The sequence below is a fragment of the Lycium barbarum genome, chromosome 10, assembly GCF_019175385.1.
Source record: "Lycium barbarum isolate Lr01 chromosome 10, ASM1917538v2, whole genome shotgun sequence".
NCBI classification, from domain to species: Eukaryota; Viridiplantae; Streptophyta; class Magnoliopsida; order Solanales; family Solanaceae; genus Lycium; species Lycium barbarum.
Genome location: NC_083346.1, coordinates 89,659,521 through 89,675,634, shown reverse-complemented (window position 1 = coordinate 89,675,634; position 16,114 = coordinate 89,659,521). Strand labels below are relative to the sequence as shown.

At 35.7% G+C, this 16,114-nt stretch overlaps 1 protein-coding gene across 10 annotated transcripts; it reads left to right on the top strand.

The window, feature by feature from the left end:
- The first annotated feature begins 786 nt into the window (after nucleotides 1-786).
- Nucleotides 787-14,773, top strand: LOC132614841 (uncharacterized). Of its 10 annotated transcripts, none has more exons than XM_060329392.1 (9): nucleotides 787-986; nucleotides 4,718-4,814; nucleotides 11,479-11,782; nucleotides 11,907-11,961; nucleotides 12,350-12,544; nucleotides 12,868-12,919; nucleotides 13,042-13,132; nucleotides 13,957-14,135; nucleotides 14,319-14,773. In XM_060329392.1, the coding sequence occupies exons 7-9, from the start codon at nucleotides 13,051-13,053 to the stop codon at nucleotides 14,604-14,606; spliced, it is 549 nt and encodes a 182-aa protein (XP_060185375.1). In that variant the 5' UTR covers nucleotides 787-986; nucleotides 4,718-4,814; nucleotides 11,479-11,782; nucleotides 11,907-11,961; nucleotides 12,350-12,544; nucleotides 12,868-12,919; nucleotides 13,042-13,050; the 3' UTR covers nucleotides 14,607-14,773. The 10 variants fall into 10 exon arrangements, with proteins under 10 accessions (XP_060185375.1, XP_060185374.1, XP_060185372.1 ...); XM_060329391.1 differs by having other exon boundaries at nucleotides 12,336-12,544; XM_060329389.1 differs by having other exon boundaries at nucleotides 11,907-12,544.
- Nucleotides 14,774-16,114: the final 1,341 nt, after the last annotated feature.

Here is a 16,114-nt window from a genome sequence, read left to right as displayed (position 1 = left end):
TTTAATTAAAATTCAAAAGTTTTCAGAACACTTTATGCATGGTTAAGTACCCTTTTTTCTAGAAGTTTTAATTGAAATTCAACGTTATCAATTTATATAAAAGAAAGTTGTAATTAATTCAAAGTTAAAAACCTAAATTGGTTAGGATATCGGTTTGGATAAAGACAAATTTATAATTTTAAAAATAAACTAATTAGGAGAAAAAAAAGTGTGTTTTAGTTGCTACAAAGTAGGAGGAAAAAAAGATGTGTTCTTTGTTGCTAATAGCAACTTGCTATATATTTCTGGAAACAAATTCTATTCTTGAAAAAAAATAAAAAAATAAAAAACTTAAACGTGCTCTATTGAAATTACAAAAATTAGAAGTTTTTGATAACTATACAGAAGACAGAAATTGCAGGAATTTCGGAGCATTCAACATCGAACAACATATTTTCAATTCAAATTCATTGTTACTCTAATTATTATTATCATCATCATCTTAGTTATATTTTTATTTTGATAAACTAAGATGGGGAATATAACTTTTATCTTCATTACGTATTAATATCAAATTAACAAATTGGAATATTTAAAAAGTAATATATAAAATCAAAAAATAACTATTATTAAAAAGCTGAGTACATGTAAACAAAAACCAGTGTTTGAAGATAAAAATCTGCAAAGGTGGGTTTATCTTATTATTTGTTTATTTTAATTTAATTTTTATGATGGCGACACTTGTCATTATACTATTCTATATAAATAGAATAGATTTTTTAACTTGTAACTAAACTGTTTGAAAGGACCAAACTCTATAACACTGAATCATCCCAGTTTTCATCAATTAACTTTCTCTATCAAAATTAATCAAATAAATGACAACCCAATTCGAAAATGATGGGCTCTTTATTTCAGTACCAAATAGCAAATTGTTGATTACTACAAGAGAAAATGCAGAGGAATTGCAAATTTCAACTCAAACAACTCTTGGCTGCTTTTCTCCGGTATAAGTTACAATCTTTACTCATCTTTTACTTCTCTCTTGTGTTAACAGTTGTTTGTTTGAATTTTCTTTTGAGTTGAAAATGATATTAATGCATACTCTCTTTTATGGCTTCTGCATAGATTTTTTTTTTTTAAACTGGTAGTACTATTCCATGGCTTCTGCATATATTATCATGAGTGGCTTTTTATTTCTTCAATTATAGAGTACAATTAGTGTAGTTTGGGAGAAGAGATAAGACTCAAAAACACATCCTAACTATCACTTTTTTTAGTTTTATACCTAAATTATCATAAGGTTGAGTTTCATATCTAAACTATCACTTTTTTTTTTAGTTTCATACTTAAACTATCACTATCTAGTTTGCAAAACAGACCTAAACTAAATGTGTGAATTCACTCTCCAAAAGAAAAGTGAAGCTGAAATTTTCTCAAACAAATTGTCCAATGGCATAAGTAATGCTACGGTGGCACCTACATGGAAATTAAAAAATAATATTTTTTTATAAAAAAAAACATATAATTTTTTTTAAAAAACTGCATTATTTAAAAAAAAATTGTAAAAAAAAATTGTAAAAAAATATAAAAAAAATTCGAATATCAGACAAAAAAATGATTTAAAAAATAGAAAAGTTGATTTTTTTTAAAAAAAATAACTTTTCCATTTTTTAAACTATTTTTTTTTTTTTCTAAATTTTTTGATACTTTTTTACAAAAATTATTATTTTTCAGTTTGTTTTTTAACATAAATAGTTTTTTTTTTTTTAATTTCCATATAGGTGTCATTGTGACATTATTTATCCACGTGGACAACACATGGCAACATTTTTATATAAAATGGAGAGTATATATCACATGTCATTCAAGAATAATTTGAGGTTGTGTTTTGCAAATTAGATAATGATAGTTTAGGTAGTTTTCTCAACCTTCTAATAGTTTAGGTAGGGGTGTTCATGGTTCGGTTTAGGTCGGTTATTGATTAAAATCATAACCAAACCAATTTAGTTGGTTTTTAAATGTCTAAAACCATAACCAATCCAAATAAAATAATAACCACCGGTTTGGTTATTGTCGGTTTGGTTCGATTTTTCGGTTTATGACTAGCAACCATGAGACTTATCAGTAAAACATTAAAAAGCTGAAAAAGAAATGTCTTTTTTTTTGTTCAAACGATAACTTTTATTTATTGTTTAAGGTCGAACATACATCATAGAAACATTTTCACATTAGTGATAGTGTAGTACTCAAGTTACCCAAAGTTGCTAAATTATTACATATAGAGCTAAAAACTAACTTAGTATTGGCTGCACCATTTTTGTCATCTTAATACACATACCTGGAAATAAAGTAGAGCATAGGAGCTTTTAGTTGTTACAAACATACATATTAATTAAACATAAAGACTACCTAAAATTAAAATGAAAATATATGAAATAAAAAAAAATTGTGTAACGATCCCAAACTTTGGGGCAATACTTGCATTTTGCCCTCAATTCTCCCATTTTGTTAAAAAAACTTTGTGTAATGATCTCAAACTTCAGATGTTTTTCTATCATTATCCCCAAGGGTAGGGTCTCGACTACAAAAAGTTGTTCTTTTCTGCTTTTTAGGAGGATTACCCACGGAAGAAGTATTAGGTTATTACCATGTGCTTGAGTTGCAGCAAATGATGATGTTACTGAAGTATCTTCTATAGGAACCTCTAAATCTACATCCTCTGTCCTTTTCATATGAAAAATATTAGAAGTTTAGGACCCATTCAGACAAGAAAAAAGAAAGGTATAAATTCGAAAAAGAAGAAGAAACAACCTAAAATCAAATGGCTGACAAAGAAAGACTAAAAATTTAAGTTAAATACATTAGACTCTAACGTGAGCTTCTGTTAGTAGGTTTACACTTAACACTTAAAAGAGTTAAAAGACTTAAAGACATGGGCTTGGACATATTCTTAAAAACATGGGCCTTAAACAATCATGCGAAATAAGTAGACCAAAAATCAAATTAATGATTAAAATGTATAAAATATTTATAATTATTTATGAAAAACTAATATTATACATATAAATAATGATAAAATTTATGTATATAATTTATCGGTTTGGTTCGGTTATTTATTCGGTTATTTTTTAATAGAACTATAACCAAACCAAATATTATCAGTTTTTAAAATTTAAAACCAAACCAAACCAAACCAAATATCGGTTTTTTTATTCGGTTTGGTTTTGGTTTTAACCAAAACCGTGAACAGCCCTAAGTTTAGGTATGAAACTAAAAAAAAAAGTGATAGTTGGGGTGTATTTTTTACCCTTATCTCTTTGGGAGAAAAATGATTTTGTTTAAGAAGGGTTGTTTACTTGGTTTTATGTTGGATTTGGATATTCTAATTTTACAATATGCCTTACCAGATTACAACTGTGACACTAAGGGATGGTTTGGTATGATGGATAAGCAAAAATAGTGATGAGATAAAAATTTAGTACCACCTTATCTTTTGTTTGGTTACTAATCGTGGGATAAGTTATCCCAAGATTAAAAATAGTGCTGGGATAACTTATATCCATCAGAGGGTGGAATAGTAATCCTAGGATAACTTATCCCAGGATAAAACAGTGAAATTGACTAAAATAGCCTTGAGGTTCTCAAAACCTTTTTTCTACTACATAAGATGGAGGGTATTTTTGTAAACAAATAACTTTTTCTTAAAAGTTATGCAATGCATGTTACTTTTAATTCAATATACCAAACAATCAATAAGAAACAATATCAGGATAACTAATCCCAACATAAATAATCTCAATATAACTTATCCCAACATAATTAATCCCGTCATAACTTGTGTCCAAACCAAACGACCCCTAAGAAGATGAATATTAAGTCACTAGTTCTTTTTTTTTTTTTTTGGTGAAATTTATTAAATTTGATCATATCTGTGGACAAACAAAAGACTATTACTTAATTGGTACAGCTATTAGTTAAAGACTTAGAGCAAAGCACACTCTGCTTTCATAAAAAGGTTCATCACATAAACGTAGAAATATTTATCCATCACAGCTTTTAAGTAATACCAACCAGATAAGATGTTAGTGATTTTTTCTACCCCCTTGATCTAATTTGTAAATAGATTCAATGGAGGATCATGGATCTTTCTCATGGTACTAGCAAAGTATATCTTCAATATTGCAGCTGCTTTTAAATCATTTATCTGCTTCTCTTTTAAGTGCTATGTTGCTTCATCATCTAAGTAATAATAACAATTTGCTATAATGGTCGACTGTATAGAGCTTAACTGGTGTCAAGACTTATTAATGGCCCATTTGGGCGTGAATACTTTCCCAGTTTCCCAGTATATGCAAATATTGATGTTAGTATTCACAGATACTAGTTTGGCCACGAGTATTTGCAAATACTTAAATTCTGCATTGTGAATTTCAACTGAGATATTGGATACTGGTTTGAAGGTGCATTTCAAGTGAAATATAGGTTCGCACAAGTCTTCAACTTTCACAATCTTTTTTCCAAGTCAAGTTCATGTCTGTACAATTTCAACTTCAAGAAGCTTTTGCCAACTTCGACTTCATAAACTCGTTTTGATCAATATCAACTCAAATATTATACAGAGATCTTCTAGATCAAACAGCTTAGAAAACATATAAGTATCCTTCCTAGCATTGTATCTCGCATTGTCTCAAGTAGGTTGAAAACATATAATTGTTACTATCTGTTGTGGTATCAGGAGCCTTGGAGGCATTTGATATTCTGGTCAACTTCACTTCAGCTTTCCTTTGAAGCTTTGGAATCAATGAAGCGTAGCAGATATTTCCTCTTGTTGGGTAATACACCTTTAAGTGCAGTAAAAAATCAGTTGCTAATGTCATCAATAATCAGTCCTCATTTCAATTAGAGCTTGGATTTATGTGTTTAGAAAATTAGAATTGATGAATGAGGAAAAGTCCATTGAGTTTACAGTCTCTTTTTATGAAGTTCTGCTTCGAAGGAAAAGTTATTGCCTTACTGAGTGTATGTCGGCAAGGGTGAATTTTGAACTTTGATTCTCTGTTAAAATGTTGCTTTACTAGCAAATCATATTTCAGTGGATCGAGTGCTAGCGGCTCTTCGACTCTTGTTGAGAATATAATTAAGTAATAAAAGTGTGCTCTCTCCAACAACTTAAGCTTTTAGATGAGATGGTCACACACTTCAACATGGTATCAGAGTAGATAAAGGTCCTGCGATCGAACCTCAGCCGCCACCCATTATCAAAAAAAAAAACAAAAATCCACGTGCTTGGCCCATGAAAAAGAATCAAGCCCGCACGTGAGGGACCATGTTGAGAATGTAATTAAGTAAATATAAGTGTGCTCTCTCTAACAGCTTATGCTCTTAGATTAGATGGTCACACACTTCAACAACTCTAATTAGTCTCCGTCTGAATAATGAGTAGGTATTGGAGTAATGAATGGAATTGACTTCTGTCTTTTCTTTGTTTTGGACAATAAATTCTTGTGCCTCATTTCAATGAATTCATACCACAAAGTCTAGATACTCTCTTGGCGGATTAGTCGAGGTGCGCACAAGCTGGCTCGGACACCACCTTTAAAAAAGAAAAAATAGATTCTCTATGTATTACATAAAATATTACTCCCTTCATCCTAAAAAGATTGTCTTACTTTGACTTGGCACGGAGTTTAAGAAATAAAGGAAGACTTTTGAAATGTGTAGAAACCATACAATCTTAACTTGTGTCATTCATTCACCAAGAGCGAATATATATAGGATACAATCTTGAACCCTAGTGAAACAAGAAAACTAAGATCCTAGTGAAACAAGGAAACTAACTAATATATGGTAATTATTTCCCTACAAATATGCTACGGAATAATATCAAATAATACAAAGATATTATACCGCAATACCCCCCTCAAGTTGGAGCATGGGAATCAAAAATGCCCAACTTGGACAGCAAGAAGTCAAATTGAGTTTTGCCGAGAGCTTTGGTAAAAATGTCTGCCAATTGTGAAGATGTTGAAACGTGTGACGGAGAAATCAAACCTTCATTAATTGCATCACGAACAAAGTGACAATCTACCTCAATGTGCTTTGTTCGTTCATGGAAAACCGGACTTTTTGCAATGTGCAAAGCGGACTGACTATCACAAAACAATTTGATCGCCTTGGGATGTTGTATACCTAAACTCAACAACAGACCTCTCAGCCACTTCAACTCACAAGTGACCGCAGCCATGGACCTATATTCAGCCTCTGCAGAAGATCTAGAAACTGTGTGCTGCTTCTTTGTCTTCCAAGAGATGGGAGATTGACCTAGAAATACTAGCCAACCTGTCAACGAACGACGAGTAAGCGGACAAGCCGCCCAATCAGAATCACACCATCCCTGCAAAGTCAACTCACTGTCGGCACGTAACAAAATACCCTGTCCTGGTGTGCCTTTCAAATAACGGACCACTCGTAAGGCCGCCTCCCAATGTTCAATCCGAGGTTTTTGCATGAATTGAGACAAAATATGAACAGAATATGCCAAGTCCGGTCGAGTGACCCCCAAATAAATCAAACCCCCGACTAATCTACGGTAGACCTCCGGATCCGACAACAAATCTCCATTGGTAAGGCCAAGATTATGATTTTGCTCAATAGGGAACCCACTTGGCTTTGCACCTAACAATCCTGCTTCAGAGATAATATCAAGAGTATACTTGCGTTGACACAAAAACAACCCTGATGAACTACGAGCTACTTCAATACCCAAAAAATATTTGAGAGACCCAAGGTCTTTCATTTTGAAACAATCACTCAAATAGGCTTTGAAAGTTGCAAGTGCAGCGGAATCATTCCCAGAAATAATAAGATCATCAACATAAACCAAGATATTAATCTGAATATTCCCTCTAGTAAATGTAAAAAGAGAATAATCAGAATAAGATTAAAGGAAACCGTACCCTTTCAAAGCAGTCACCAATTTTGCAAACCAACATCTAGGGGCCTGTTTCAACCCATACAGCGATTTGCGCAAACGACACACCAACGTAGGATCTGGACTTTCAAACCCGGGAGGGAGCTTCATATACACCTCCTCATCAAGGTCACCATGTAAAAAGGCATTATGAACATTCATTTTGGTGAAGTTCCGAATTTTTGGATGCTGCAATGGCTAGGAAGGCTCAAACAGTAGTCATTTTGGCAATCGGAGAAAAAGTTTCATTGTAGTCAATCCCCGCTTGTTGATGATTTCCCAACACAACCAAGCGCGATTTGAGCCGTTCCACATCTCCATTTGACAAAAACTTGGTCTTGTACACCCATTGATTACCAAGTGCTTTCTTACTCGAAGGAAGATGTTCCAAAGTCCATGTACCATTGTCTTCCAATGCACGTATCTCTTCTTTCATTGAATGTCTCCAACCTTCGTGTTTCATGGCTTCTTTGAAGGTCTTAGGATCCTTACCCGAAATAATAGCTGCAAGAAACTTACGATAATTTACAGAAAAATTGTCACAATTAATATAGTGTGCCAAAGGATAGGGAGTACCTGAGGATTGATTGTTAACGGGAGTTGTAGGAGACGGACTATTAGCAAAAACTGAGTGTCACATAATCACGAAGCACAACAGAGGGAAATTTCTCCCGAAAACCACGCCCCAAGCCACCTTCCACATTCGTGACTGGGGTATGGTGTTGCTGCCCCCCCCCCTCGCTGCCAGCGGGCGCTGGGTTCCCAGCGGGCTGTGCAGTGGCTGTTGGCAGCCGCTCAGCCTCGCTGCCAGCGGGCGCTAGGTTCCCAGCGGGCTGGACAGTGGCCGTTGGCTGCAGCTCGGCCTGGCTGCCAGCAGGCGCTGGTTGGGCTGTGGTTTGCGGCTGCTGCTCGACAGCCTCCGAACTATCATCTTCGCCCCCTAATTCATCCCCGTACACCATAAAATCACGATCAATTTCAGCACCCTCATCAAAAAAACTAGACGAAATATTAACATCTTCCGGACAAGCAAAAGGAAATACATCCTCCACAAACTTTACATCACGAGAGACAAAAAATTCCTTCGTATCAAGATCAAACAACCGCCACCCCTTCTTACCAAATGGATATCCCACAAACAAACACTTTCTGCTCCGACTAGCAAATTTGTCACCCTGAGTTTTTTGATTATGAGCAAAGCACAAACACCCAAAAGTACGAATAACATCAAAAGAAGGAGGTTTATTGAATAAAATTTCAAAAGGTGTTTTATTTTCCAATTTGGCTGTGGGGGTACGATTTATGAGATGAGATGCAACAAGAACACATTCACCCCAGAAAAAAATAGGCAAATTGGCCTGAAATCTTAGAGCCCTCGCAACATTCAACACATGTTTATGCTTCCTCTCTACTCTCCCATTCTGTTGCGGAGTACCCACACAAGAGGTTTGAAACAAAATACCAGTGGCGGTAAAATAATCGATCAAACAATTAAATTCGGTACCATTATCACTTTGTACAACTTTAATTGTTTGATTAAATTGTCGATCAACCATAGCAACAAAAGCCATAAACATCGGAAACACTTCTGTTTTATCAACCAACAAGTAAATCCAAACAGCTCGGGAAAAATCATCAACAATTGTTAAAAAATAATGAGCTCCACATGACGAAACATGGTGATATGGGCCCCACAAATCACAATGTATTTTCTCAAATATTCTAGATGCATTATTATCACTTAAAGGAAATTTTTCTCTAGGATGCTCAGCACGTAAACACACTTCACAATCCTTTGCTAAACTACTCTTATCACTACTGACATGAGGAAGCAACTTAACTACTCTCTCGGAAGGATGCCCCAATCGTCGATGCCATAATTCCAATGCGGACGTTGCCACGACAGTAGACACATGTTGCACCACGTCCGGTTTGCTAAAATAGTATAGTCCGTCCGGTTTGCTAAAATAGTATAGTCCGTCCCTCCTAACTCCCGTTCCAATCAGCTCCTTCAGTGGGTCCTGAATAGCACACATATAAGAATTAAAAGAGACAATAGTAAGTAAATTATCAGTAAGTTGGGAGTAAGTTGGGGGACGGAGAGTAAGTTGCAACGTAAATAAGATACATAAAGGACATGATGTAAGGTGATTTTATCTGACAGTCGAACAGAACCTTCCAAAGAAGCAAACACCTTTTCACCATTAGGCAAACCAACAGGACAATCAACAGTATGGACATCAAACAACCAAGATTTCTCACCGGTAACATGATGAGTAGCACCAGTGTCAATAATCCAAGAAAAAACAGCAAACTTACCATTCAAGCGATTTTCTGAAATTGTAGCATTACCAAAAAATCCCGTAATAGCCTTCCATTGATCGGAAGTAAAGTGCTGACCCACGGCAGCGTTATTTGATGCGGTTGTTACACAATTTGCCAGGGGTGAAGGCGTGGCAGTTGCACGCAGCAAGCCACGACCTTGACTAGCGGAAGACAGCCTTCCATTCTTTTCAGTCCACCCTTCGGGATAACCCACGATGTCATAACACTTACTAACATCATGACCACGCTTCTTGCAATGAGAGCACAGCAAAAGCGACCAACACTTTTCAGTCACATGCCCTACCTTCTTGCAAAGTGAGCACACAGGACGATCTGCAGAACCACGACCCCGTCCTGCAGTAGCACGAACCGCAAATCCAAGAGCCTCGGTCGGCTGTGGCTCGGATTCTTGTTTGGCCGTACGAACACGCTCCTCTTGAATCACAAGCTGATAAGCCCTATCAAGACTTGGTAACGGATCTTGAGACAATATATTAGTCCGCAACGAAGAGTAATACTCGGAATACAAACCCATCAGAAAATCATGAAGTTTAGATTGCTCACGACGAACCTCATGTAAACGACCTGCCGTACAACCGGAGCAACAAGTACAAGAAATCAGGGGCTCATGATGATCCAATTCTTGCCATAGAGCATGTAATTTTCCGTAATATACGGACACTGACATGGTTTTGGTCTGTTCACATTTAGCCAGGGAAGACCGAAGCTGTTGAACTCGTGGTCCATTAGTCTGCGAGAACCTCCTTTTAAGGTGATCCCAAAAGGGTTTGACCTCCCTAAATTTTGACAAGGAAGATTTGACATCAGCATCAATGGTATTTGTGATCCAAGAGATTAACATTGCGTTAATTGCAGTCCAATCGGACTTTGTACAAGGAGGCTGCGGTGCAGTGATAGTGCCGTCCAAGAACTCAAATTTACGTCGTGCCTCCAACGCCGTTTGTATGTCGGCTGCCCATTCATCAAAATTGTCGCCCTTGAAACGAGTAGGCGTGATATAGTCCCCGGGTCGGTCTTGAGGACCGAGAAAATAGGGAGAATTAGACTCAATTTTGGGTGGTGGTGGAGGAGGTACGTCGTCACCGGCCATGGAAATTTACGATGAAGAGAAGAAAAAAAACGTGTGGCCTGATACCATGTAGAAACCATACAATCTTAACTTGTGTCATTCATTCACCAAGAGAGAGTATATATAGGATACAATCTTGAACCCTAGTGAAACAAGGAAACTAAGATCCTAGTGAAACAAGGAAACTAACTAATATATGGTAATTATTTCCCTACAAATATGCTACCAAATAATATCAAATAATACAAAGATATTATACCGCAATAAAATGTGTGGTCCAAAACAAGCCTTAGATATTTGTGTGACTGTAAATCATCTCATAAAGTTAAATTGTTTCTAAATATAGAAATGTGCCAATCTTTTTGGGACAAACTAATAAAGAAAGTAAGACAATCTTTTTGCGACGGAGGGAGTATATAGCAAAACAATTAAGCTTGAAAATATTGTATATCCTTCTGTAATCCAGGGAAGGTAATAGTAGTCAAAACGTACTTAAATTTCTGTCCATCCCATTTTGAGAAATATAAGTTTTGCTGGAAAGGGTACAAAATTGGAAAAGAAGGGAAGATAACTGTTGTTACTAGAGAAGGAGCTGTAAACTCCTGACATGTGAAATGGCATTTGAAGCTTCGTTTTTCAATAATCAATTTTGTTATAAGTAGGCCTTTTAGGAATAGTCATGTTGATTTGCTAACTCATTACAACAACAACATATCCGGTGTGTTCCCACAGGTGGGGTCTGGGGTGATTTGCTGACTCTTTATCTCGGCATAATCGCCACTGAGGAAATCAATCCTCAGTCAACCGTTTCGGGGGAAAAAATTAAAAAATTTGTTGTTTTAGATTTCTTTCCAATTTTTTAAGGATCTCCCTTCAAATTCTAATATAATTACCATCTTTCCTCGGGATATCTATAGAAGTTGACCATTAAGGTTCAAGAAAGGAGAACGGTAAAAAGATCTTAGAAGAGTCGAGCCTCCACGACAACTCAAAAGTTGGTTCATTTACTTCATTTTTCCACTTACTTTTTCCTATCGCTTTTTTTGTAATGATGAAGATCACAAATTGAGAAGCCATTCATCTTCGCTTTTGATTTTATTTATATGACTAGGGTGCAAAAATGGAAGAAAAGGGGAAACAGGATAGCACTGCCGATGTGAACTAGAATTGTATGGACAAACTTATTCAACTGAATGTCTTAATGGTATGAAAAAACAAAAACAGAAAGGGTTATCCTTATTCCTTCAGAGTTTGAGATAGGGAGGATGGGCGAAGCGGCGTTGTATTTACTACTATAATAGTACTGTTTAGATTGGTGGCACCACTGCATGGAAGCAGCATGACACGTATTCGCAGTCAAAGCGGTTGTGATGTGTCTTTTGATTTGATGCGGAAGATATTGATAAATCAGATAGGTGAGATCGATTCCTATTTTAGAAGGGGAAAATGGTCCTTCGTCTAGAACTGTTTCACTAATAATTGGAGTTAATTTACCTTACTCGTTATAAAAATGAGCTAATTGAAGTCATCCCTAAACAGGAAATGGTGGTTCATGAAGTCGACTTCTTCTTGTACCATCCTCAGCAGCTTTCTTGTATAGTGCTCTCTCTCTCTCTCTCTCTCTCTGTTTTGTTGGTGGGGGGAATGTTTTCTGGTCAATTTCTTTTTATCCTGAATGTTTATCATGTGAAAAGTGTTTATTTTCCCATTTAATTTGTGGATTCATGGTATCAAACATGCTCCGCTATCATGCGTCTGCTTTGGGTTAAAGTGCCTGATAAGTCTTGGTACAAATCTGAGCAACTTCAGTTTTTTTTTAAAAAATAAATAAATAAATTTTGGCCTAAAAGGGGATTTTATATATTAACATCAAATAACAAAAAAAGGAAAGATGTTCGACCAAAAAGTAAAAAGCAAGTAAAGGAACGTAAAAAAGCAACATTTCTCATTTTAAATCGCTAACTTCAGCTGCCCGTCCATAGCTCTCTCCTGTCGGTGATTCAAGCTCCATCTCTGTGGATGTAAATCAACGGTTTGTACCACTTTTCTATGCAAGTCTTGGAACATAGCAGCTCGAATCATTGCTGTTTTGTTGCTGGTGAGTTTCTTTGAAGTGCGATTCTGCTGAAATGGACTCCGATGTGCTTTTCGCTGTTCATCTGCTGTGAAGCTTCTGGGTAAGCCTTCTTTCCTGTTCTTTTTGCTCATCTTTCATTGTATCTGAGTGATTTGACTGCATTGCTGTTCCGTTGTGTCTGATTTGCTGTGAATCTTCTTTCTTTGAATCTGTGTGGTTGCTACAAAAACAACATACCCAGTGTATTCCCACAGGAGGGGTCTGGTTATCTCGGCATAATCGCCATTGAGGAAATCAATTCTCAGCCGACCAGTTTGGGGAAAAAAATTAAAAAATTTGTTGTTTTAGATATCTTTCCAATTTTTGAAGGATCTCTCCCTTCAAATTCAAGTATTCAAATATAATTACCATCTTTTTCCTCAGGATATCTATGAAAGTTGACCTCTAAGGTTCCTCCACGACAACTCAGAAGTTGGTTCGTTCACTTCTTTTTGCCACTTACTTTTTCCTATCGTTTTTTTTTTTTTTTTTTGTATTGTTGAATATTACAAATTGAGAAGCCATTCGTCTTGCCATTGATCTTATTTATGTGACTAGGGTGCAAAAATGGAAGAAAAGGGGAAACAGGAGAGCACTGCCGATGTGAACGAGAATTGTATGGACATTGAAGTCATCCCTAAACAGGAAGGTGGCTCATGAAGTCGACTTCTATTTTTTTATGAATTTAATTTAGCCCTAGAAGGGCATTTTATTGATTTAAAAATCCAAAACAAAAGCTGTCCGAAAAATCAAAAGAGAAAAGGAAAATGCAAAAACAAGTAGGAAAGTAAAGGCAACAATTCTCATTTAAATCCCTAGTTTCATGCTACCGTCTCTCTCTCTCTCTCTCTTGTCGGTGATGTATCTCCCTCTTCCGTTGATGCATATCAGGTGCTACCACCGTCTCTCTGTGTAAATCGCAGAGGAGATCAATTTCTTTTTATCCTGAATGTTTATTATGTGAAAAGGTGTTTTTCTCCAATTTAATTTGTGAATTCGTGGTATCAAACATGCTCTGCTTTAAGTGAAAGGGCCCGATGAAGTCTTGGTACAAATCTGAGCAACTTCAGTTATTAGATTGCTTCACTTTAAAGTGTAAACATTTGGAAAGACCACCTTTTCTCCGAATTCAGAGAATCTTTGTTCTTGCAATGCATGATGTAGCGACGAAGAAAATGCATATTGATGGTTGTCTTAGTTCCTAAATAAATTTTAGGTTCTGTTATTCTATTTGCTGTAATTGGAATCCCAAAGTTTATCTTACCTCCCTAAGGTAAGAGCTAACAATGATTTTTCATCTCTTTTTCATGTTTTTATTTGTATAATTATCTGGTATTGTTTGCCCACATTTGGATGTGGTAGATCGAGAAGCTCGGTGTTGTTGTCTCTTATAGAGAATTTTCCATTTCCCAATCTTTTTTGTGTTGTTGCCTTGCTTTGGTATGGTGAAAAAAGCTAGTTTCATTTTGGCAGAGTTGAAACATCCCTGCCAAGCGGCAGCATGTAAGAGCTCGGAGAATGATGGTAAGCTGATCGGAAATCGAAAGACACTAAATTACATTGAGGGGAAGGATAGGAAGAGGAGTGAGTGGCCAATGCGTGAATACAGACTGGACAACAGCAGAGATGGTACTACTTCTGACGACATGCAGGTATGGTTTAAGTAATAGGACACACTTATTTGTAAGAGTTGGGAATTTAGGTACATAATGATGTTGCGACAATTGATGTCCGCACTTAATAAGACTAGTAATGGGCTTTTAGCTTAGCTTATACAATTGAAAGAGTGCAATAGGAGGTTGTGTATCAGAGCTTATACTTCTGATGACTTGCAGATATATACGGCGTTAAACAATGATGAGATTAGTGTCAATCCACCAACGCTCAACCATCACCGTGATGCGTGTGATCTTCCTTCCTCTGATCAAGTTCCATTGGTTGAAGGTTCACCCTATGGTAGTCATAAAAATGAAGCACCGAGATATGGCGGGTGGCCGTTTCGTACTCCAGAAACTAGGCTGCCACCATTTGATGGACCGTTTGAGTCCTTGACTGAAGAAGAGTTGGCCTTCTTTGATAACCCTGATCCTGATTATCCAAGAAAGAGGCCAAGAAATGATTGATATTGTACATTCTAGTGGTTCTAGTTAAAATTATAGTTTTTTCCTTTAAATGCAAACTTCCAGTTCATGAGTAAAGGTATGAAGGCACTAGAGTTTCAGGGCCAAATAATTGTGAAGGCCTTCATACAGAATTATTTCAATTGTTTTAGCATTGTTGACACCCAATTTTGTCCCGCCTTCTTCCAAAATATTTATTTACGCTTCTAATATTTTTGGTAACTTAAGAAATAATTATTTATACTTTACTACAATTATTAGCTTTTTATTAATATCAGCATTTCATTATCCTATTGTAGTCACTAGCTATTATTATTTTCATTACCGTTACTACTACCATTATTATTATTATTATTATTGTTATTGTTCTTATTGTTGTTATTGTTATTATTGTTGTTATTATTGTTATTGTTATTATTATTATTATTATTATTATTATTATTATTATTATTATTATTATTATTGTTATTATATTTCAGCATTTTTTACCATCTTATGCACACGCATCGCATTTATTTTCGTGCAATTAAATAATAGCGTTTATTCACTGATTGAACTTTTAAAATATTATCGCACGGCTATTACGGCGTCATATAATTTTATTTTTTATCTGAGCACTAATAAGTACATACTTTTATATTAAATGATATTTTGGCACACGTTAATATATAATTAATTAAAGGAGGTCTTTTATGCAAATTTAGAAGCCTAAAATAGCACAAGAAGAAAATATATTTTTTAGCCCATCCGCCCCAATCAATTTATAAACATTTTTCGGACCAGCCCATTGTAATTAGCCCACCATCCGTTTAAAATACAACCCGACCCAGCCCACATTTTTTATTTCATCAACCCAATCCATTATCTTCAGCCGACCCGACCCATATTGTTTACTTCATCTCCCTAAACCCTAATGAACACAATCCGCCTCCTCTTCTCCTCCTCTCTCTTGTTATACCCTATTTAAACTGGTCAAACCGGAGTATAACATATTGGTGATTCCTATTCTGTTTTATTTTAAGGAGTCGTCACCTAATTAATTTAATGGTGAATTAGGACACCTAATTTATTAACTAAGGTAAAGCCTAACTAAACATCCGTTAATGGTCTACTTAATTAGTGTGATTCTAGGTAAGGATTCTTGATTATCCTAAAGGGAAGGGGTTAGGCATCCTTTAGAATCCGTTAACTACAGTTAACCTGTTATATCCCGTGTTTGCGCATTCGGAAAAATTTGGAATAATCTTGCTTTGTAGGAAATGAGGGCTATATTTGATTTTATTTCATATATGTGTGTTATTCATGAAAAATATTGATGCGGAAATACGGAAGAAGGCCAAGGGCGAAATTGGAATTTCGGGAATTAGTTTCGGGAATTACAAATAAAATCCACAATGAATTGGGCTCAATTTTTTTTTTAATGAAATTGAGGCCCAAGAGCTATGGAGTGGCCAAGCCCAAGCCCATGGGAATTCTTCCATGTGGCATTTTAAATAAAAAGGGTCAAAATT